The following is a 24,676-nucleotide window of genomic DNA, read 5'->3' on the forward strand; positions in this document are numbered from 1 at the left end:
ATGTGAAAGATGAAGTCCAAGATGGTCCCACTGGTAGTAGGAGTATTAGTGGCTGTGACCCCTAAACTGGATCCAGCAGATTCAAGGTCCAAGACATGATGTGTAAAATATTAATATATGTGATGTGTGTATACATATCATATACACATTTTATATAAATTTACATATATTTTCTTTGTTAATGTTCCTTCAATAAAACTGTTTAAAGAAAGATGAGAAGAGTGTAGAGCACAGTAAACTCATAGATATTTATTGATTTGGCTGGTGAACAAGGAAAGACATTGACACAGTATAATTAATTCTCATATTTTCTTTCATGCCTCAAAACAGGCAGCATTTGTTCTTGGTTATGGAACACATAACAACTGATGGATATATTTACATGTTCACAGTGAGACGTGTTACAATAATTGTAAATGTCCCATTCCATTTATTCAAATGAAACATACAAATGAAATAAATGTTTGTTGTCTCAACGGATCTTGCTACTGCAACTCCTCCAGCTGCTCCCTCACATGGTCCACATATCTGTGGATGTCTGCGATGCGCATGCGGCTCCGCTTAAGTTCTTCGTCTTGAATCTGTAATATCCCATGAAGACAAAAAGAAACAATCAAGACTGTGAGATACAGAGGAGAGATTAGTCATCCATAGAAAATATAATCATGGTCCTTGCTGTATGGTGATTCCAGCTCCCCACCCCTTTAATGAGGGCCACTTTCCAGGCATTGACACGTGTAACCAGCTGAGTCTCTCGGTCATTGATCTTCAGCAGGTGGTTGTCGTGGCTGGTGGCCAGCACATCCATCACAGTGTCTTTGTCTGTAAACAGCTACACAGAGAAAACACAGGTATGAAAAGCTGAAGGCAGGGACACTGGTAATGAACCATGTCCATACATCAACTGACCAACTCAGGTTAATCTCTGTCATCAACATTGACATTAGACTGCTATTGTTCTGCTGTATCTTTTCATGTAAAAGAGTGTGCTGACAATAATACGCTGTAATGCTGTAACTTACACTCTACACAGTCATGTTCAGTCTTCTCTATCACTTACTGTTATAATATCATCTGTCATGTCTTCGTCCAGGTTGTCCTTGGCCACTTTGTCCAAAGTTGCAACAGCAATCTCTCGCACCTTCTGATGATAATTATCCTCCAGATCTCGACATTGGGCAAATGTATAATTGTGTTAAAGAGGTCATTTTCACAGGACTGCAAAACTGACGAGATAAAACAGGCAACTGCCCTGGGACTCAGGTGTAACTTAAATTGAATTGAATTCAAATTGGGATAAAAATAAAAAAGTTAGTAGTTTCTTCACATCTTGTTCAAAGTTTGGGGTGAGCCTATAATAGAGGTAGCTTTTGCCATCATGCTCTGGTGGGTTAATCTGGCATTGCATTAAGACGTATCTTGATCTTTTTCCATAGGATATTTACTACATAAATAGTAAATGGTTCATTTAGAATAGTAATTAATCAGCATCACTGGAAACAATTCAGACCTTTCAAACTGACATGCAGTGAAAAAGGATATATCCCTTGAACAGTTTCACTGAAGTTGCCAACCATGTCTGAGATGTTGCTGTCCAACTTTTTGACAATATCCTGAAAGGAAAAAGAGTTTTTGAAATGAAACTTTACTGTAAAATATTGGATGTCTATCTATAGGAACTATAATCATCTGTACACAGTTACATAAGAAATGGCTCAACTCCAATAACACTCATTCTTTTCTGAATATACTTTCATACTTTGTCCACAAGTTACAAAATGTGTGTACACACACTCACACACCTACCTCCAGCTGGCTGATCAGCTGAAACTCCAGTGACATGAGGCTGTTACAGAGCTGGTTGATGTCATCGTTGTACTGACTGATGTTGACCTTCATTTCCTCTGGGTCTGATAACTGCTGCAACTCCACCATCCTCTAGAAAGATGTGAACACAAGAGTTTTTCCTTCACTGGTCTGTGTGGAGTTATCTGTTAAAGTTTACTGAGCATAACCCTGTGCAGATCTTGTTTTTCCCAGCTCACCTCTTTGTGTCGCTGCTCAAAGTTTGCCAACATCTGTGATGCTCTCTGCTGGTGGTCTGTCACAGCCTTGCTCTGACCACTGCAGAAAGAGTTCACCTCTGTCTCTCTTCGTTTATGCTCAGCCAGGCCTATTTCGAATAACTGCATGCACAATTCCACCATTTCGTGCTCAAATGTAAGTGTGGGGTCAAGGAATTCAAGGACTGATATCCCAGATTACATGTCATTAATGCGCCAGCACAGAGGAGGAGGACAAGAAACAAAGGATATGTTTGAAGCAGATCAGCCACTCCTGTCACACAGTGTAGTGTCTCTGCCTCTGGATCATTTTTGAACATGCTCTCAAACAGATGAGACCCATTGAGGAACTCCACAAAGGCGTCCTGCAGGAAAGAAGAACTGAACTGACACACTGTATGTACATTTCAAGTTTGAGAGCTCAGTGACTGCATCATGAAACAAGAACTTTAAAATACTGTGTGTAACTGGAGTGCAGCTCTCTGGCTTTGCTCTGCATCATCGGCCTGTTGCTTCTGCAGCTCCTTACGTCTCATTTCCTCAATGATATGGCAGTATTTGATAGAAGCTTCGTTTTTCTGCGCATAGACATCAATTGACATGGATTTACTTATACACGTTATACAGATTAGATAGATTACAACTTGGATTTGTGTCCAAACACATCACTGTTCATACTTACGGTCTCCTCTTTAAGTACTCTGTAGTCGAGGCACGTCAAGTTTGGGAAGTAGGCAACTATAGAAAGTCTGTAATCATCCTTCTCGGAGACGGGATTGCCGAATAAATTGAGGGTGAACAGGTTCTTAAATTTTCTGAGATAGAGCACCTTTGAAGGTCAAATAATTATGACAGAATTTTTATTCTGAACTGCAGCACAGAAATGTTACACAGTACTTGCAAAACAAATGAATGTAATATGTGACAGATTTATGAAAGAAATTGATTTTACATTGTCCCACTGTGTGAGGAGGTTGTTTGCAATGCAGAAATTAGTGAGTTTCTCAAGTTTATCCATGTTTTCAATGACAGAGATCCTGTTGTTGGACAAATTCAGCAATTCAAGCTTCCCTAGAGAGTCCAGTCCCTCAATTTTCTTTATTTTGTTGAATGACAGATCTAAAAGACACATTCAGAACAATTGTTATTATTATTAGTAGTTACTGGGCTGATATTTTGAGATGTTTGTGAGTACTGGTATCATTATGACAACAGTGTAAATACAAAGCTTTATCTTACTAAGCCATGTCAAGATTAGTCAGATGATCCAGGCCTTCAATCCTCTCTATGAGGTTAGAGTTCAAATCAAGTCTGGCCAAGGATGTGAAGTCCCATAACTGGTCAATCCTCAGGATATCTGTGAACAGATAAACTCTCACATACCTAAACCCAATACACATTCACAAGCTGATTGGTAATTATATGTTTTTTTTCTCACTTCTGTATTCCAGTCGTAATTTGAGGACTTCATTGAAGTGTATTCCCACCGATTTGGCAATACTCCCAGCCTGATATTGAGGAGCCTGCTCCACCACTGCCTTCTGCAGTATCTCCTGATCTATCAAAATGGGCTTAGCTTCACCACCGTTCATGCTACTGTGGGGTTGGAGGCACGCTTGACTTGACTCTGCCCTCTGTTCAAAGAGGAAAAGTAGATCATATTTTGTTAATTTGGATTTTGGTTTGTTTACATAAACACGATGACAGACAATAAAGTGGGAATAAACAGCGTAGCTAGTATAATATTAATATTAATATTAATAAGAATGGATGAATGAGCTTTCCGGGCAAACATTATTAGACAATGGTACCAAGCTGATAAAGTAAGTACTTACCTGTTTTTCCAATGCGAAGTACCTGAATAAAATAAACAGTACAAGTTTCACCACCCTGGTAAAGTCTCTGTTATTTACACAGTGTTGCACGGCAACTGACTGGCTTTAAGCTGCGTTCAAGAACAGTTAACAGTCACAGAACAGAGTAAATCTGTTAAAATCTGCGCTCAACTTTAAAATACACTCGCTTGGCTCATTAGTACAGACAATAACAACACAAATCAAAAGTAACGCTTAGTTACGATCACACTAAAAAATTTTTCCACACTTTTTTCTTTCGGCTTAATATTCTTTTTCAAAAGTGCAACGTGTGCGCTAAGGAGCCGGCACTTATGCATATCTTTAGTCTTTACATTAATGCTTGAAATATTTTTTATAGATGTTTGTGTATTTCCGCGCATTAATATAAAATTATATTGAGCTATCAAGTGAAATACATGTTTACACGTATAAAAATGTTTTTTGAACATAGCTTTATTTGCTAAATATGACCGACATTAATTCCAGCCATACACGTAGAGCTTTCTGAATGTCTTGACCAATAGGATTCCTCTATGGGCGGGGCTAGGTAGTACCGCCTCTGGGCCTCAGCCTCTGTCATTCCCGAGCGGATTGTTTGTTGTCAAAATGGAGTTCTTACTTGGCAATCCGTACAGCACTCCTGTGGGCCAATGTATAGGTACGTTATTCTTTAAATCATTCATTAGAGATATAATACTTCCTCCACCATACAGAATTTGATAAACATTTGATGGTTTCTCCGGGGGTTAATTTAAGGTTTCACCAGAGGAAACAGCGAGCTAGCCAGCATCATCGCAGCAAACGTCATCTACTTGGATTGAGCTCCCAGCTAATGTTAGCCTGCTAACCCTCCTAACTTAGTCCGCTGTAATCACAAGTCATTACGCTAAATCACTGCGTTTGTGTAGACAGTGCAATGCAGTTTTCATTAAGAAAATGAAATGACGGGGAACGGCGTGGGCACTGAAGTGTCGCGGCTTTAAGTGGCTCACAGAGCCTTAGCCAAGTTGAAGTTCAGTATTTCCTTAAGTTCGTCAACAATAGTTGACCACACTGCTTGGTCATCCTGGTTGATTTTTAGTTTCAAATCTCAAAGCTCCCCAGCGTGATGCTTATTCGCCAGCAGATGAGAAGAGAGGAAAGACGTGTGGCTTAGTGTACCACATCCCCTTGGTGTGGTTGCATCTATCTTTGCATTTTGTCCATTGTTTGCAGAACTGCTCAGAGTTAAACAACCTCTGACCCAGCTGTCATCAAAATCTTAATGTGCCTGTCAAGAGAAAGTGGCTCAAATGATGCTGATGATAGCTTTTCTGAGAAAGCCACCCTTTTATTATGAGGTTTAGTAAGGCTCAGTGGTATTAGTGAATATCACCCACCATGCTACACTGTTACTTTTGTCCTGTTATTGAGGGCCCACCACTTTGGTTCTGTTAGATCATTTCCTGCATTGACTTCATTCCAACTCTGTTTATTTGTAGTTCTTATAAAGCTGTCTAAATGATCCTAGGGCTTTTATTTATAAAGCATTTCCTGTTTTATTAATGTTTACTTAAAGCCCTGCTAAACAGATGTGGACCAAACACTAATTTCTCACACTGCTGGTTTATGTTTATGTTGAAGTGAATGCAACAGCTGTCACAGAAGCATTTGTTGGTTATGTCTTTTTCTAGCTGCCACAGTAGGGCAAGCTGCTGTTTTCTAAATAAGGCCTGCGTGTGTACATCCCACACTTTCTCATGCTCTTAGCCAACTTGTTTTTCACTTTCTAGAGATAGAAAGTAGATAATTACACTGTGCTTTGGACCAAGCTCATTAATGCAGCTGAATAGAAATAGTTTGGAGGAAGGAAGTTTTCTGGAGTTAGACGCCCCTGGTGACCACCCACTGGTCAACTGCCATGTGCCATGTCATCTGAGACAGGCATCAACTGTGAGCATGGTCTCTAGCATTTTACTCTACAGAGGTTCTTCTAGGTCATGCAGTGGGCTGTATGCGGCACATCTTGGATTTCCCCATTTGACAGAGATGGCTGTATCTCCAGCCTGATCTCTCCGGTTGAGTTGCTGAACCGTGCAGGGCTGTACAGCCAGTTGTCTGTTTGGCTGTTGCAGTGGTACCACGGCGGCAGGGCAAAGGATCAACTTACCTGACACAATGAGAGAGAGGCAGGCAGAGGAGACAGAGAGCAGCTGACGAGGGATGTGCTGGGCATTGCTCATTTCCTAAGTGACTGAGAAGGGGTTAGAGGTGGTGAATGATGTACGCAGGTGTGTGCCATGTGTGCATATCTTTTTGTTGTCTTTTTAGATGAGGGGAGGTTCAAGCTATGCTTCCTTTTCCATTTTGTCATCTTTGTGCTGCAGCTTCATGGTCAAGGCACTATGACAGCTTTTCTCCAATGCTGTACCTCTTTTTCCAAAAAGTAGACATTGTTGTGAGGAGCTATTGGTGCAAGTATTGCTATTAAAATGAAAGATATTCTGATCCATTGGTGATAAATGAAAGGGGAAAAGCACATTGAATATGTACTTCCTTTTTTGTAATGACACAGATTTAGTGGGGGAGTCTGTAGAGCTTTGCAGATAGACCTATAGCTCAATTTGTCAGAATATCATACAAAAATAAAAATTCTAAATTTAAGAATTTCTCTCATTATTTGTCTAGACAAAGATCCTTCGAATGCTGGTTAAGGCTATGGTAAAAGGCTTTTAACATAACTAGAATTTGCAGCTAGCCTGATATGTGTAGAAGAGCAAAAATCAAGCAAACGCCATAAAGACAAAGGATAAAGACAAGGGGAAAATGTGTAGAGAAAGGAAGAGTTCTAAAAGGACAAAACATGGAGAGAGTGGGAGCACAGAGAGGGACAGAGATTTGTGGCTTTGTTGGCAGTGCGTGGCACAGCCTGCCACCGTTAAAGCCATGTGATCGACTGGGTTCACTGGTGTGGTGTCGATTCCCAGGACCGGGGGGGGGTGGGGGTTGACACAACACCGCGAATGAATGCGCTCAGCAGGCATTTAACGTTATTAGCAAGGCTGTGATTGTTCAGGGTCGCTGTAGCTCATTTCACGTGAAGAGATCACATTTATTTTTCCTCCTCCATCACCCGTGCTCTGCCCTGTCCCGACCTGACAATCCACTTGAGAAGATTACAAGGGATATCCCAGTAGAAGTGGCTGGTTAAACTCTTCCAAGCTCATGTACAGCCTAACACCGAGACAGAGCGCAGTGTTTTTAAATGCTTTTCATCCTGAATTTCACTTCATATATCTCTATTTTTGTAGATATGTGTGTTTGTAGATCGGGATCCCCCCCACCCCACCTAAAAAAAGATGTCTGTCTCTCGGTGGTTGCACAGTCAGTGACAAGTTGATTAGAGAGGGGAGGCAGAGCATGAATAAGTCATGGCTATCAGGCTCGTCCAACTTTGAGTTTCCCAAAAGGAAGGCAACATGGCCCAGCGAGAGGCTCTTGGCTTGGGCATGACAGCCTGCTCAGGGCCTCTGGGCTTCAGAAAGAGCAGCTCCTCCTGTTCAAGCTCAGGAATCGTCTAATGAGAATCTATAGAGTGTCAGCCACAAGAACTAAGCCACAGCTCGCTTCAGTAGAAAAAAAAAAATCTGCTATACTGTGAATCTCACCCCAAATGACTGCGATCCTATAAGATATCAGCATTCACAGACATGATGGATGGATTCGGGGGACAGGGGAGGAGGGAGGAGGGAGGAGACGGAGCGAGGAACGCATAGATGACTGCAGTGCCAGTTCATCACTGCGGCTTCTCACAGTCAGGATCACAATATTTCCTGCCGAAACGCTATTAAATGATAGGGTGGAGTGTGAAGGGGAGAGCAGGTCTCTGTGGCTTCTGTTTTTCAGCTGTTATATCAGTTGTGACTGAGTACACAGACGCATCACACCCACAGTCAGTTTCACTTTTTCCTGAGATGTTCGCTTTCCACTTTCCAGCTGGCTGTTTGGTTCTTTCGGTTAATTTCCTGGAGTTGGAGGCAGCGGAGCAACAGGTGGTGAATGATATTTTACAGCATATTGAGAGTTTCTTGCGAGGGCTCGGAGATAACAGTGTTGTGAAAGCTAAATGGATTGAGGAATTGTCTGATCTGTCCGCTGATCCTAGACCCAAGACTTCATCCTGTACAACAGAGATTAGTTTCCAGTTAGGCTATTAATGGATCTTGTTTGGACATGCTGTTACTATAAAGTAACAAAGAATGTTCTTGCCAATTTATAATGGCAATAACAAACAACTAGAGTTGATTTTTGCAGGATGTTAGAGCTATTTTGCTGCCTTATTTTTGAGTTTATCATTCTTTTTTGCTAAATCATTTTGTTAAGTGAAAACATACTCAGCAGAACAGAATACATCCAAACAAGACATTAAAGGCCCTGAAAAAACTCTCCAGCTTCTTAAGATGAACTCACATTACAGCAATAAAAACATGAGCGTTGCATTGCGTGTTCAATGTTGGTCAGTGCTCCATTTTCCACTTCAAAACTCCTGGTGGCACTGTTAGCTACAATGCTAATGTTGCTACCAGTAGAGTTGCTACGTTGCTAATTGCTTCGTAACAAACCCTGGTACATGCATCGGCATGATGATATTTCATTAAAGAAATAATCTTCTTTGTTTTCTAGTCTGGCCAGTTTATCATCATGCATTTCTGGAAACACAAGTAGTCTAATTAGTTTATGCCCGTCTTTCAGTTAAAGCAGTGGTCGCAGGTGATTGGCTGCATCCACAGAGGTCAGTGTAATTCCTGTCAGGGTTGAAGAAATTTGAAAGCATCCGCACAGAGCCGTTACCCCACAGGACACATGCACAAAATCTGCTTTTCCACAGTAATATGAATGTGCTATTACTAGGAATAATTGGATCCTGATATAAATACAGTATTTTCTGCCAAACTTAGAACTGTTGTGGTTATTTCTTGAGAAAATTCAGTTTTTTTCTCACTGGTTTGAAGTGGGCATGGCTCCATGATAATGTACCTCTGTGAACCAATCAGAAATTTGACGTTTTCGGTGTTAAACTCTTAGTAAATAATACCCAGAGAATAATACCCAACTTAAATGTTGCTCTTTTAACCATAAATATCTAATGCTACAGAGATATTCATACATTTGAAGGCAGGTTTTCTCTGGCTTTAAAGTGTAGACTTGCACATCTATTGACTCAGCCTATTCATATAAATTTAAGTGATGTGAGGACATAAAATGTTTGGCTCAGTAAAATGGGACATCAGAGAGACTCAGAGTGCTGAAGTCTGTCACCACATGCTGACTTGCTTACACAACAGTTTTTACTCTTGATGTTATGTAAAAAACGGGTTGCTTTAATTAGCGTGCATCGACTTTAGCACAGGCGACAACTGAGCCTGAGTAGAACTGCAGCATCATGTTTGCTAGTGAGACAGCTGGCGGGTTGCAAACAGTGGATCGGGTATCAAAACGAAATTTCTCTTCAGTGTCAGCCACAGAGCTGGTTTGGGTTGTCAAGCAACCAAGACTTATGAATTGCTATTACTCAGACATGTTGTGTCCTTATAGATCTAGACCTAAACTACCTGCAGGCAGTGATATGTTTCTCTCTACGAGTGGTATTGTCTGATTTTAACCGACATTATATGAGGTTGTGAACGATTTGTATCCGTGCAGAAAGCCACTAGCTTCCTGTGTCACAGCAGCAGTATTAGAGTCAAATACAAACTATTTTAATGTTAATTTCTGCCTTTCAAACATTATCTTTGTATAGAAAACATTACAGTGGCGCTTACAATTAATTAAAACGTAAATAATTTTCTGGTTGCACTCTTTGTGTTTTCCTCCAGAGAGGGCCACAGATGGAGGTCTACAGAACGAGGACTGGACCCTCAACATGGAAATCTGTGATATCATAAACGAGACAGACGAGGGGTGAGCCTCTGCACCTTCAGGGAATGAATGATTGTTGGGTTATATTAATATGTAATATGTTATATTAGTGTTTCACAGGACTTGACTTATGGTCCCACATTGGTTTATAGTGAAACTTTCATTGTTTTATCACACACTGCCTGAGTGACTCAAGCAAATAATACACTGACTACTGTGCTTCACCAACAGACACCACATGACAGAAAGCCTTTTGTTTTTCTTAGGTGTCACTGACAGAGTGAATGAAAGACTGAATGAATGGAATTCTTACACCAGCCTCCTACACTAGCCCCAGCGTACTCATATTCATGGTTCATAAAACCAATTCTACAAATCTAAGATGGAAACAATCAAAAATTTTGTGATTTCTAAAAAACATTTTTCTGACTTTTTTCATTATCTGTACATCAGAGATCAAAATAATTTTAACAAAAAACCTTTTCTGTGTTAAGCATTTAGAATTTGAGATTTAGACATAAATATATAGATATAAATGTAGTAAATACCAATTCTATCAGACTCCAACAACTCCAGATCAGATCTTGCACTGCAGTATATGATGGCAATCTAATATTTTCATGTACAGTAAAGCGTGACCTTCTTCAGTAACACCATTAAATCCACTTGTGGTTAACTTATCCTACAGAGACATCTTTTAGTTGACAGAAGGTCACTGTAGGGCATACTAAGTAGACAGTTGCACAGTCTGATGAAATGTGGTTGTTAGATGATCCTGGCAGATTTCACCTTTTATGGAAAAAAATGTATTTTTGGGAAAGAATACTCAAAAAGACTTTCATGGAATCTGTGCTTTTCCACTTTTCCCATCAGCACTTTCTTTCTTCCCTTTTTCCCTGCTTTTTCACATTCTTCATGCCTACACACATTCATTGTGTTGGCATGCGACATGGGGCCCTCTCTGTCACACTCAAATACACACACAGCAACACAGAAACAGAGAGCGAGAGGGGGAGTTCAGCTTCACAGAACACAGAACTTCTTGTTTCCAAGATGTTCATCAAGACAAGACAATGTCTGGTTAGCTCCGGACATGGACTTGACATCCAAACTTGAAGAGTTTGTTGCCTTAACACATATAACAAAACAGATGCACCATCTTAAATCATAAAAACAGAAAGGGATGCTGGGGATGTTATACTCTCTGAACACACACATAAAGAATACTATCCAGGGAAGTTATATATCAGACGTCTTGCTGTGTCTCCATCCACTTCCAGATAGATAGAAGACAGATTGAAATGTAGAAACTCAGTAAATGTACAAAAAGCTTATTATGTCTCATCTGCAGCGAAGAGGCAGGCAGTTTATAAAGCAGAAAGCCAACCTGAACTCTTCATGCATGAACAGCTTTGATCCAGCCCAGGGAGAAACACATAGTCACGCAGAAAAAGAAAAGGGAGAAACAGATGGTGTGACGATACTTCTCTGTCTTAGTCAAACAGCTACGCCGACAGACCGACTGGCATGTGTTATTGTGGCACAGAAAATCATTTATTCCAACAAAGGCAAAGATGTTATGCCTTCTCTCAGCTGGGGTGCTTCATGCAGCTGTATCTTTTCTGCTGTTTCCCTCTAGGCCAAAAGACGCCATGCGGGCGCTGAAGAAGAGGCTCAGTGGCAACAAGAACTACAGAGAAGTGATGCTGACGCTAACGGTAAAAACTTCCTACTTTTATCTGGATTGTTTTATTGTAAAGCTGGTGCTTAATTCACCTGACACATCAGTGGGCATTGTGTCATAAAAATTGCTTTGAACCTCGGAACATTTTGTGATGGTTTGATTCTCAGGCGGCCACGTCCATGCTGCTGTTGCTTTTCAGTGTGTAACACCACATTAAAAGGTTGCACCCTGCATTAAACTTGACCTCTCTTGATCTTGAGTTCTTGGTCATTTTATTCTACCGCACCTCTTCCCCCAGCCACTGTCAGGGCTGTTTTTATCTGTCTGACATTTCTCGTCTTTCATTTTGTTTATTGCAGCCGTGCCTTTCGAGCTGTGTTCTCAATTCTCATCCGCCCACATCTTTGATAGCTCTGCTAGTTAAAAGCCCCTCTGTGTGATGAAAACATCCTGACTGAGATGTTTTGTCAAAGCCAGAGAGCAAAGCCTTCCCTTTCTCTGCTGCATCTCATAGACAAACTTTCCTCCTCTGCAGTTTTTTTTTTTTTGGTCAATCTTCTTTCTCTGTTTACTCCTCTCCCTCTCTGCAGGTATTGGAAACATGTGTGAAGAACTGTGGCCACAGGTTTCACGTCCAGGTGGCCAACAGAGATTTCATTGATGGCGTTTTGGTCAAAATCATCTCTCCCAAAACCAACCCTCCAACCATCGTACAAGATAAAGTGCTGTCACTCATACAGGTATCTGAGCTTTCTCTTTTCTGTCAGTGGTGGTCTCTGGGAAGCCAGGTGGGCACTGTGTGCTTCACTTCCCAGGTGCTGTACCACAGACTGCAGCCTCTCATGCTGCTATCCTGTTACCTGAGGTCAGCTCTTCCAACAGGTGGTATTCTCTGTTTCAGTTCCCGCTGTCCTCTAAATATTTATAGGCATTTGTTGAAGGATACCCCAAGGGACACTCCTCTTTTAGACACTTTTCTTGGTCTATTTACACCATCACTGAGTGTACTGTACGTCTGGGAGGATGCAAGAGATCCTTGATGGTTCATTTTTCTTTTTTGTTAAGGATTTGCACACAGGACAGGAACAAAAAAGATCTTTGTACTAATACTGTGATATAAATATAATGTGTGTTTGTGTTATCACAGGCCTGGGCTGATGCCTTCAGGAGTAGCCCTGACCTTACTGGGGTGGTCCATATTTATGAGGAACTGAAGAGGAAAGGCATTGAATTCCCAATGGCAGACCTGGACGCATTGTCTCCAATTCACACACCACAGAGGGTGAGATGAAAGAAATACACACACAGTACAGACATATATATTCACACAGCAATATTATAAAGGTTTTTTTTTCTCCAGGGTACACCTGAAGTGGACCCAGCCATGATCAAGTACCTCGCCCCCGCATCACCTGCTGCCAGGACTCCTAAGCCCGCCCCGACCCCTGTCTCTGCCACACCGGTCTCCAACGTGCCCAGCCCCATCACAGCAACACCTGAGCAGGTAACAGGCAACAACAGCAACCTTTGACTACTTATATTAACTTGTTACAGCTGTGAAGTCAGCATTTATTTCTATGGCCCATTTCACCAGAGTCTGTCAGTAAAGCAGATTTATTCAGAGTTCTGTAATTAAGTTCGTGATTTGAAGCAGATTACAAGCTCTCCCAACTATTCACTGTGCTGCCTTCAAGAACATCTGCTGTGCTGCCGACACTGGACAAGTCCTAAATGACCTTTGACCGCCTGTGCTTTCAGATCGCCCGGCTGCGCAGTGAGCTGGACGTAGTGAGAGGAAACATTAAAGTCATGTCAGAGATGCTGACAGAGATGGTCCCTGGGCAGGAAGATGCCTCTGACCTGGAGCTGCTGCAGGTTAGATGAATACACTATGAGGCCCATATGAACCACACACATCCAATGTCCTCACCCATTATTGCTTATGTTGTACCTGACATTTTTAAATGTTAAGTTACCAACAGCGGAAATAAGACATGATTTGATTCGTCGAGGCAAACCCAAAGCAGAGGATGACTTGGAGCAATTTTTTTCTGTTCTCTAAATAAAAGTGTCTGTCAAAACATCACACCCATACTGTTAAACAGAGCACTGAAAGTAGGCTCAGACAAAATATTTTACTGTATAAATTCCCTCACGTTGTAGAAGATACTGCATAGGATTCAGAAAGCACAAAGCTCTCCATCGAGGCACATCATCTGTAAAATGTTACAACTATTTGTGGCCACTAGGGGGAGTGGTGTCTTTAGTTTTCACTGGAGATGCTCAACTCGCCTACAACTTATCATGAGCCAGTTGGCTGTGGTAAAATTCCTGGAATTGGCAATTAACCAGTGGTATAGAAAGTCATGTAGAGTTTAATCTCCTAAGGCCAAATCCACTCAGGTATGTGTGTCAGCTGCAAGGATCTGGCTCTGTGCTGAGGAACCGGTGCCAGCTGTAATGGTTATGTGGTACCTTCTCTGACTTTTCTTTTTGCCTTCGTTTTTTTCCTCCACTTCCTGCTGAAAAAGCATTTACAGGATTTCTACGCAGTTCAGCAGATATTTCTGACTTGCTCAACACTGAATCTCTTGTAAAAGATATACATTTATTCCAAAGTGAATTTCACCAGAGTTGGACAACACTCTCTACCCATTCTGTCAATACTGAGCCACATAACAGTGCATGTGTCTGACAAAATGATTTGTTAACACAGGGTCGAGTGATTAGTCGACATAAAATTATTTGTGTCTGTTTCTCCGTCTCTGCAGCTCACTCTTTCTCTATCTCCCTTTGTTTCTGCCTCTGTGTATTGATTTATCAGTTAATCTATTGATCAGTCTGTCGATGTGCCAATCTTTATCCAGGAGCTGAACAGGACATGCAGGGCTATGCAGCAGAGAGTGGTTGAGCTGATTTCACGCGTCTCTAATGAGGAGGTGACTGAGGAGCTGTTACACGTCAACGACGACCTCAACAACATTTTCCTTCGATATGAGAGGTACAGTTCACCAAACCATCAGTCGGAATGAGTATGTACAGGGAAACAGAAAAGTCCACTGTGAGTTATTCATTTTATTTTGTTTAATTCATCAGAACTTTGGTTTGTAGGCCAGTGTGTTTAATTGTATGAAACTGCATCTTAAACCATGATTTCAAAGATAACTCTCTCGATGTGATTATATCTCAGCATGTGAATGATTTTCTTTTTCGAGAAAACATGCTCGACATAGATTAGGCATTACATTTCGAGCAAGTCCAAGCATTTAGAGTTAGAGATCTCCTTTGAAGCGCTGTGCATAACTCATTCCTTTTAAAACATTCTGTGGCTTCAAACCAGCTAAAAAGTCTCTTTCATGAGGTTTCTGAAGATGAAAGATGTGCGAGCATTTGAACCCCACAAAGCATGTGGTAAAACATTCAAAGGGTTTTTGTGCTGTTCACAGGTATGAGAGGTACAGGTCGGGTAGAGCTGCGCAGAACAACGGGGTAAGTACCATCAATAGCAGCTCTGTGTGCAAAGAGCAGAAATTAAACGCCCCAAAATTTCTCTCTTAGGATTGCCTTTATTCTTTTTGCTTTTAGCATGTTTTCAGAAAATGTCTTATATTTTTTACATTTTAATACAACTCCACTGCCTGTGGCAATTTGTCTAACATTAGGGATGCTATGAGAGATGTTTCAAGCATAAATCAGTCCAGATAGCCATTTATTGTTCTTATTTTACTATGATAGTATCTCAATTCCTATTTACCATTTACTTGACATTATAATAGCAGGCACATTCCTCTGCAGCATTAATATGTTATGCAAGGGGATTGCTTCTTTAGTCGTGTAAAATTGGACAAGCAAAGCAGAACAAGTTCCAATCTGCTATTTAAAGTGTACATTTGCCAGTATCAGTGATTTGCCAGAGGGCTGGGGCATCTCTTGCTACATCCCACATAGCTGTTTGTGTTTGCATTCTGTTGATCTCTCTGTGTGCTCTGTCTGTTTGTGTTGTGGCTAGCTGACGGAGGCAAGTATGACACCAGTGCCGCGTTCAGTCCAAAGCCAGTGTGCGGGGATGAACAGAGCTGTGCATGTTAACACGTCCACTATATGGAGCTAATGCGTAGACCCATATGACGTGTCAACATTAGTATCACTGTGTGAAACCAGATAATATGCAGTATGCCCTTCTCTCCTCTCCTTTTTGCCTTCTGTCCCACACATCCTAAGTCTTGTGCAACTGTTTATTCAACCCCCAGTATTGTTCCTGTGCATAGCTTCAAATCCACAGCTACTGCCCTACAGTGTTGTCTCAACTTGTGTAAACCTTCAGTCCTGTGCAATTTCAGTAGCTATTTCCCCTGAATACAAAGGGCAAACACTCTGTAATATAATTTTCTCAACAAACTTATAAGCCTCCTTCATCTCTGTTTGCTGGCTTAACTCTGTTACTTTCATCAACTCTAGCAAAACCTCAGAAGTGCTGCACACTTCCTGCCATTCACGTTGATAACCACCTCTCTTTCCCCTCCCAGATGTTGAATGAGGCCACAGAAGACAACCTGATAGACCTGGGCCCAGGTTCCCCTGCTGTGGTCACACCCAGGATCACATCCAGCCCTCCACCCCACTCCACTGCTGGGGCCACTGCCACCCCGGCCCATAACCCCACTGCAGCGTCGCTGTCCACTGCACTAGCTGGCCTTGGTAAGAGCAGAATGGTCTTAAGTCTATGTTCCAGGGTGTGGAAAAATATGTACGCAGACTACACTGAAAAAAAGCCTGCTAACCTGCATGCACATCTTCAAAATACCAACTATCATATACTATCATGTACATTTACTCTGGTTAGAGCTGTATCATCCCTCCTCCCCAGTCTCTGCAGACCTGGCAATGGGAAAGCAGCAGAGTGTAAAAAAAGGCTCATAATCTGGCTGCTAATAGGAAATAAGCCCTGAAATATAACTCACTGATACCACTGCTAGGTCCCCTGATGATCTCTAGGAAGCCTCTGCACGCTGTATTCTGGATGAAAGCTTAGATGTATTGCTCTTATTTTGTGGAGTAGAGGCAGCGCTGAAGAAGCCCTGTGAAGAATGACCTATCCGTAATTATGAAGCCTTTCAATCTGCAGAGCATCTATTTTCACTTCTTTTGTTATGTTTCTTAAAATCTCTCTCCATAATCCTCCCATTTTTTTTCTTTCTCCACGCCCTTTCCTTTTTCTGCTCTTTCCTCTGTCACCATCTCCCTCCAGATGTAGGTTCAGACAGCGTGAGCGGCACCCTGACGTCCCTATCGGGCCGCAACCAGGATGACTTCGACATGTTTGCGCAAACCAGGAGTAGCTCTCTGGCCGAACAACGCAAAAAGTAGGTCTAGATTTAATTTGCCTCTGGGACAGCCTAGTTCCTCTCGTGTTGTTATTCAGGGTGTCATTTATTTTAATTAAATTGCTATTCATAACCACTTTTAATATTTAAAATAAAATCCACCCTTGGGCACTTTTATATTATCTGTTCCATGATGTGATGGTAATGGAATGCAAGTTTTTTTTTTTTTTTTCTTTAATGTGCCCTCTGTCCTTTAACCTGCCCTTACCACATCTTCTTAAGTGAGCTATTTCCTTCTTTCCTATTTCCTCGAATGACCTTTGGATACTTTCAGGGGTGTGGATGTTAACATGGTGTTTTCTATGGCAAGAGTTTGTTTCCCTCAGAAAATGTAACTTGAATACTTAGATGGAGAGAATAAACATGATAAAGTAAGAGGAAGAGAGAAAAGTTGAGAAAAATGTGATAAGCAAGAAATCCTCCAGTACTATGGATTTGTCCCTGTTCTGGATCAATGTTTGTGCAAATTGCAAAAGCATTGGGGGTGTTGGGATATCTGTGGGTACAGTGGTCTATACCACACAACACCAACATCCGCAGTTTAATCTAGTATCTTTGTTGCATTTCACTTTACTCATTCTCAACACAGTTCCTTTCCTTTCTCCTAAGGTGAGACAGTAGGGCTAAATATAATGAAAACCCCTTTCAAGCCCAATTGTTACTTTTCTAAAAAAAATTGAGAAAAGCATGTAAATAAAAAAATGTTAATTTTCTGATTAATTGAGATATTATTTGTCAGTATTGTCACATTATTAAAAAAAGACTTTCAGGGTTGGTTTTGCCTTGTGAAACCTTGTGTTGCCATTTTAAAACTTCCTCTGTGCTGCTTCAGTGCTATATCTTATCTATGATGTTTATGTTTTTCATGCACAGCGTTAAGTATGAGGACCCACAGGCTCTGGGAGGCCTGGCTTCAGCTTTGGATGTGAGACAGCAGAACACAGGAGGGGTGAGTACACTGAAGCATGTAGTTTAAACACAGCTGTCACCCATATGTGGAGTATGGGTGCTGTGTTTTTTTTTTTTTGTTTTTTTTTAACATTGCTGACAAGGCTTCCTGTTCCAGTTTGTCCTCAGCCCTTGGTCACTCCCTGCATGTGACAGTCTGTATTACTGTATGTTCTACAGTGACATGTGTCCTGCGTGCAGTGATACTTGAACTTTGACCAGACAGAGAGGTGTAGGTTTGTGTATTGACTATTTCTAGCTCTAGCCGAAATAAATATCTCAAATTTGGGTTGCCGTTTAGATAAATAAGCATGGATATGAGTTTTGTAAGCAGCTTGTCCTGGCAAATATTAGTCTCAGCAGGTCATTAAAAAACATGGAATCAGGTTTTGCCTTCTTCAAAGTGGATATCAGTTCTTTCTTAGTCCAGTTTCTGTTAATCCTCACAGTTTGCACAGAAAATCAAACACATAAGTCACGTGTTAGTTTCAACGATTTTCTTAGTCGTTCTCCCTGTCTGAGCACACATTGCAATATATTTGCATGGTTATCACCAGGTACACAGATGATTCTGAAACCTGAACTGCCACACACACACTCATACAGACACACACAAGCACACACAGTGGTGATTACACATACCATCCCTTTTTTTTTTTTTTTTAGTTACCTCAGTGACCCTGTTTCTCCTACCGTACTTGTACTTGAGGGAGCTCAAAGTCTTTTTCCCCTTTTATTTTCCTCATTCTCATCTTTATGGAATGAACCTTTTGCCATTTTCTTTCCTTCTTTTTTTTCTCTTTAAATGAAAATCGTCTCTTGCATATTTGACTTCTCCTCTGTCTCTCTCTCTGCACTGTATGCTATGCTGTGGTGGGGGCCTGCTACCTTTCTTCTCTTGTGTAAGGTGTTGTTCTGTTGTTGATTCAGCTGAGGGTAAAAGGGGATGATAACCCAGCAGATCAGGAGCTGCCCATAGACAGCTGGCTTATTACCCAAGGAATGGTGAGGACTCCATCCTCAGTGTGTCCTCCTACCCCACCCCACCCCCTTATGTCCACCCCATCACCCGTGCTCTCAACCCTCCTCCGACATCATCCATAATCCTCATGAGCTGCGCTTCATTTTTTCCAGTCTCATTTCACTGCTCTGCCCTGGAATGCTCAAAGAGGACCAGACGTTTTCTCCTTAAGAACATCCACCTCCATATCTAGTCCAGACGTTATACTCTAGTGTTGGGCAATATGACAATACAGTGAGGTGTTAAAGATTCATCGGCTGGTGCTAAGTTCACCGTGCTGTTTCTGCTGACGTAGCCATCTTTTAAACACCAGTTTTATTGGTTATATTAAGCCATTGAAGGCAAATAAATAAACTGAACAGTTTTATGGCAATACTGAATTTGATGAGGTGTGTTTTTAATTCTCTACATAAGCCAAAAACACTTTCTTCTCCACTTATTTCATTTACAAGCAGTTGAATTTCCACAAAATTAACCATCTGTGATATAACATTTTATCCATATTGCTCACCTCTATTGTATTTTATTGATATGGGCACTAAACATTATACCCATTAGTCTCACTGGTCCCCAGGGGCATCCACCAGCTAGACCCATCTCTTAACAGTCACACACTAAAACACCGGAGGAGTACAGATACTTATACTACACAGCAAAGTCATATCAACAGTGATGAACACTGTCAAAGTGCTCATAACATGCGGTGTCATCCAAGCATAAAAAAGCAAGAGAATGAATGGTTTGCTGTGTAGTGGTGAGTATTTGTCAGCTGTTCTCTAACAGTCTGTGGATCTTAGATAATACATTAGATGTTATTAATGACCACCTCACATGTCTCACTCTAAACAGAAATAGATCAACTGACAGATGAGTAGATGTAAGAGTATAACAATTAAGTTGCTGTCATGACTGAATGTTTGAATATTGAGGATTACACTCTGAACTTTGATCAGTGTGATTCCTGTGAGTCACGAGTCAGGGGCAGACTTCTCTACATTTTCTCCCTCTTTCACAAAGCTGCATGCGTTTTTTAAAATCTTCTGTGAATGACTTTCACTGCCACACCGCCTTGGCCTACTTTTTGATTTGCTCCTTCACTGCGTCAACTGTGATCTCATGAGGAAACCCCACCAGTGTTTTTGTAGTATATAACAGGGCCTCAGGAAAAGGGTTTTTTGTTCTCTGAGTTTAACTTTGATATCAGGTCGACATCAACAGTGGACTTTGATTCATCACATAGGCAGTGAAAGGATGTGGAGGACCAGATTTTTAAGTATCGTGTATGAACTTGATGCCTTTTCTTCTTTTGTAAACAAGTAACTTTCCTAATTTCCCTAATTGTGGCTCCTTGTGGATGGACTTAAAGTTTCTTTAGCCACGATAAAAATTCCCTTTTTTCCCCTTCCCCAGCAGTCCTGATCGTTTGATGCCGGACACCTACATAAACACAAATACGCACCATCCACTCTAACATGGCTTCCATCATCACAGTCACTGCACGCCACGCAGCGTGGCTCATGCTCCGTGTGCCCCGTGTGGTGTGTGTGCTCCACGTATGTGTGTGTGTATGCCGTGGGATTGCCCTGCCTCTCGACGGTCCCTGTGCTTTCAGCTTTTCCCATCCAATCAATCTCTTAATCACGTTCTAGCGATTTGCTAATTAACTAATGATGTGGAATAATTAACACTGCTGTGTGACATTAGTCGGCAGCTGTTAAGCCATGTCAGCGCTACAGAACTAATGAGAACAATACACAACCTGGGAACTCCTGTTCTTGTAGAAGACAGCTGAGCAGCAGATTGTTGCACTTGATAAAACAGTAAGAGCACAGAGTCGAGAGTGGCTGAGTGTTGGCACAGCAAATTTTCTTTTGTTCTCATTTTGATTTGTTTTACTTTTATCATCATCCTCCCTTCTGAGCCTTTGGTGATTCCTATTCTTGTTATTTTTGTGTGTACGTGTGTGTGTTACAATTTTTGTTTTTTGTTGTCGGGGTTGGGTGTCTTTCTGTTGTGTGGCTTTGGTGCTGCCCGGTTGGTTTGTCCATGGCTTTGCTCCATAGATCCCCGTATCGCAGTCCTCTGTCATGGATGACATAGAGGAGTGGCTCTGTGCTGACGTGGTGAGACTTCTTTACCTTGATTTACATCTTCTTCTCTTCTCTCTCTCTTTCTCTCCTACCCTGGTTTTTTTATTTTGTTTTGTTTTGTTTTCTTAAATAGCACATTTCATCCATCCATCTCATGTACTTGATACATTAACGTTTACTTTTCTTTTAACATCACGTCTTTTCATTCACTGTCATCTAATTTATTTCCACCAATGACTGACATATAACAGTTTACTGTGAGGTCTGGCTTTCATACGCTAACATGGCGCTATTGATAATCGAGTTTAAACAGATGATATGTTCTTACTTAACATATGCATGTGAAGGTTGTGGGCTCAAGAAGGCTTCTGTAAAACTTTTTTGAAGGATGCATGACTGATGGATCCTTCATGAGCGACCTTGTATGGATTTGTTTGTTTTACAGGCATTTGAGCTGTTAACACTTTTGTACATCAGCTTATTTCTGTTTTTTAAAAGAAAACAACTCAGTTGATAATGGTTTCTGCCAGTGTGTATATATTATCTTTTATTTCTTTTCATCTTAATAGAAAGGGGATGCTGCTGAGGAGGGGGTGACCAGTGAAGGTACAGTCTCTGATCACAGTTAATTGGAAACAGTTGTATATGTTCCACTAACTCAAATGCGCGGGAGGTTTTATAAGTGTTCTCCCCTCCACTAATTAATTTATATAACACCGATAAGCCTTCAATTGTACACGACTTTGAGACAAATCAATTTGTGTCTTTCAGAGTTTGATAAGTTCCTTGAGGAGCGGGCGAAGGCAGCCGACACCCTGCCATCTCCCCCCGGAGCTAACCCCGCTCACCCAGCCCGAGCCCCTGGTGGCTCCCACAAGAAAGCCGAACGGACGGAAGATGCCCTCTTTGCCTTGTAGACTGTTCTTGGAGAACCTTGATGTCTCTCCAGGGCATCTAGAGGTCTTCGCCCTAAATGATCCCCCCCCAAACAGTCCCTCCAGTCCCATTTCATCGCTGACTGGCAGTGCTGCAGCAAGTGATTTCCACCTCCTTGTCATTCTCATGCCACAGTGTTGCTCTAATATACAGAGGTCCAACATGTGTACCGCGCACTACTGTGTTGCGTTTAACTATATATGGGTGTATTAATCTGTTAGTGTGGGATGTATTACTCACAGCCTTGCATCTCATTTGTAACACTCCACCAAAGGAAGACAACCAAGCGTGTCTGATGTGGTATATTACTGCAAAACTGATGGAAAATTTCACTGCATTGAGTCAGTATGGAAGCACACAATTTGGACCATATCGTGCTGTTTTACTACATTCAGCTGTTTGCTAATTTATGCATTTATTGTTATAATGGTTTGTTCTGTACTATGTACTAGCACTGTGGTTATGGTCGGTCCATGCATTTTTTTCTACTCCAGTCAGAGTTCTAGTCATGCTTGTAAAACTTAAATGTGTGGAATGGCAACATGTGTTATTACCTAGTTTGCCTGAGGCGGTGTTATGTTAACAGGCAAATTTTGCTAACTGGGAATATAATAGCTAAAGTATAGCTAATTGTGATGAGTGTATGCCAGCATTCCTTTAACCAAAGGGATTAAAAAACAAAACTAACTAAAAAGCACTAGTTAAGATTCTCTGCTATGTATTTTGAATGGCTAAGGGGAAGGAACATGCCCATCGAATATCTCCCATTGATCTTTTCAGTCCTCTGAAAAGCTACAACAAATTAACTGATAGAAATATGATCTTGAACAACTGCGAAACACGTTTAACCATTCCAAAGACTATTAAGGCTTTAAGGACCTACTCGCACTTAACGTTACCTGTTGAACAATAATCACGTTTGTGTGTTAAAAAATGTTAAGGGATCGTGAACATTTTCCTTCCCCTGCTATGATTGATGTCTGCACTTTGAAGCAAAAACAAATCTGTATTTTGTCCTTTTGTGTTTACAAGATGGTTACTATTTTTCTAGGGGATGGGAAATGGTCTTTAGATTGACTTCATTTTGCACATAACTTTTCTAACTGTAGTTGTGGCGCTTGTTCACACAGACGTGGATGGATGAACTGTCAAATTTATGACTGCAAACTTTGAAGCGTATTAGAAATTGCAGAGATGCAAGACAAAATATGGCATTTAAATTATCAGCATTACTTAGCGCTGGCATCATAACTGACTAAAAGACATAAAGTATAGCTTAGAATAATGCGCTGTTATAAAAGGATGTATTTATATAGGTAGGTCTTCATTTACTCTATACTATGTAATCTATATACCTCAAAATACAGGAATGTTAGTTTCTGTATCTGTTTAAAATGTATTGGCTCATATTAATATCCAGAAGGCAGAGAGGTTTATGTATTATTTGATCCCCTGATTGTATTTTTATAGATCATGTAAGAAGAAGAAAACACGTTTGTACCCTTGTACCACTTCATCTTTTTTGTGGCTCAGACTGAAGCATGCAGCAAACAAACACAAATGTTAATGTATTTTCATTCTGGTATGATTCATCTGCTCTTGTTGGAGCTGCTGCCAAGGATTTCTGTGATTGACTGATTGCAGCAGAGTAGCTCTGACTGGAGTTTGCCTTTGGTGTATGTGAGATCACACTGAGACAAAAAGTAGTTCTGTTTTCATTCCAGCTCTTTTGCTGATACTCTGGTTTGTCTTAACATTGCTCTTAAAAGATTTTTTATTTTGCTTTCAATCCAATTAAGACCAAAAGCCTTGTCAATCAGAGGCAGTCCGTTTGACACTCCTCCCCAGTTGTAAAAGCCTAATCAAACTTACTTGTTTAATAATCTGTTGTCAGTATAGACCTTCCACTGGAGGGAAGTTATTTGTCTCTATGTAATCATTATGATTAAATATCTAAATGTATATTAGTTGAGAAAAATTAATGATTAATGCTTAATTAGCTTTAACTTTCTTTAATGCAGTATGGTTACATATGGTTAAATAGGTTCATTATGGTTGCCAGGTAACTGTATTAGCATAGCATCAAATTTACAATCAACCATTTGTGTAATTTTTGAAAAACTTTAACCATGCAGGCTGAACAAAGACGATTACTAAAAAGGAGATCCTTTAAAAGGGAACTTTTTCTGTGATTGTGCGTTACTTATCTCGCTATCTGTAACAGAGTGTATTGTGTTACTTGCTTTTATGAAGCTTAAGTCCTGATAGCAACATGTATTCCTCGAAATTGTGGCTATCTCAGAATGGTTACTGAATGTCTTTTAATACTGACGAGGCAGAGTGTTAAGTTAATACATTGTGGACACGGGAAAGAGGCTTGTTTTCTGTTGGTGGGTGTCCCATGTCTGTTTGGCTGTGCCGTCTGCTGCCATTACTAATGGTCAGATTTTTTTGTTTGACCTAATGCACGTATGTAACTGCCCAATAAAACACTAGCAATGTGTGACCTCTACCTCACAACTGTTTGTGGTTATTTTACAGTTAAGGGTTGTGTGACAACATCTTGCTTCTTCTTTTGCAGGTGCTGATGCAACCCAGGCTCAATCTTGCACTGCACTGGTCATTCATTTTCACATGAGCCTCTCGCCCCCTCCCATATGGTGGTTAATGGGCACTTCATCCATTCTGCTGCGACAGCCTAACACGCGGAAAATGTAAACAAACTCTGCTCACACACAGTTTTTATATAAGTTATTCTTTTTTGCCCCTGTAAGTTACCTGTTGTGTATCATCAAC

At 40.9% G+C, this 24,676-nt stretch overlaps 2 protein-coding genes across 5 annotated transcripts; one reads left to right on the top strand and one right to left on the bottom strand.

Moving 5' to 3' along the window:
* Positions 1-234: 234 nt before the first annotated feature.
* drc3 (dynein regulatory complex subunit 3) lies at positions 235-4,007 on the bottom strand. Its single transcript, XM_051073717.1, is given in 14 exon segments — positions 235-581; positions 701-832; positions 1,061-1,182; positions 1,541-1,613; positions 1,807-1,938; positions 2,046-2,220; positions 2,316-2,428; positions 2,522-2,641; positions 2,746-2,892; positions 3,016-3,182; positions 3,303-3,315; positions 3,317-3,420; positions 3,502-3,697; positions 3,899-4,007. Coding segments are annotated over 13 exon segments (1,548 nt in total). The 5' UTR covers positions 3,656-3,697; positions 3,899-4,007; the 3' UTR covers positions 235-485.
* A 458-nt stretch (positions 4,008-4,465) lies between these two features.
* On the top strand, positions 4,466-24,392 carry LOC108879860 (TOM1-like protein 2). Of its 4 annotated transcripts, XM_018671290.2 has the most exons (16): positions 4,466-4,577; positions 9,775-9,859; positions 11,457-11,535; positions 12,092-12,241; positions 12,649-12,783; positions 12,862-13,005; positions 13,260-13,376; positions 14,369-14,502; positions 14,948-14,990; positions 16,028-16,199; positions 16,750-16,864; positions 17,759-17,834; positions 18,764-18,838; positions 20,918-20,977; positions 21,514-21,550; positions 21,716-24,392. In XM_018671290.2, the coding sequence occupies exons 1-16, from the start codon at positions 4,526-4,528 to the stop codon at positions 21,859-21,861; spliced, it is 1,620 nt and encodes a 539-aa protein (XP_018526806.1). In that variant the 5' UTR covers positions 4,466-4,525; the 3' UTR covers positions 21,862-24,392. The 4 variants fall into 4 exon arrangements, with proteins under 4 accessions (XP_018526806.1, XP_018526815.1, XP_018526822.1 ...); XM_018671299.2 differs by lacking the exon at positions 18,764-18,838; XM_018671306.2 differs by lacking the exons at positions 18,764-18,838; positions 20,918-20,977.
* Positions 24,393-24,676: the final 284 nt, after the last annotated feature.

The sequence above is a fragment of the Lates calcarifer genome, linkage group LG11, assembly GCF_001640805.2.
Source record: "Lates calcarifer isolate ASB-BC8 linkage group LG11, TLL_Latcal_v3, whole genome shotgun sequence".
Classification (NCBI taxonomy): Eukaryota; Metazoa; Chordata; class Actinopteri; family Centropomidae; genus Lates; species Lates calcarifer.

Bases quoted from the DNA above. Each gene is read 5' to 3' on its own strand.
- LOC108879860 (XM_018671290.2), top strand. From the start codon at position 4,526: ATGGAGTTCTTACTTGGCAATCCGTACAGCACTCCTGTGGGCCAATGT. The intron at 4,578-9,774 runs GTACGTTATTCT...GTTTTCCTCCAG, and splicing joins TCCTGTGGGCCAATGTATAG to AGAGGGCCACAGATGGAGGT. The intron at 21,551-21,715 runs GTACAGTCTCTG...TGTGTCTTTCAG, and splicing joins GGAGGGGGTGACCAGTGAAG to AGTTTGATAAGTTCCTTGAG.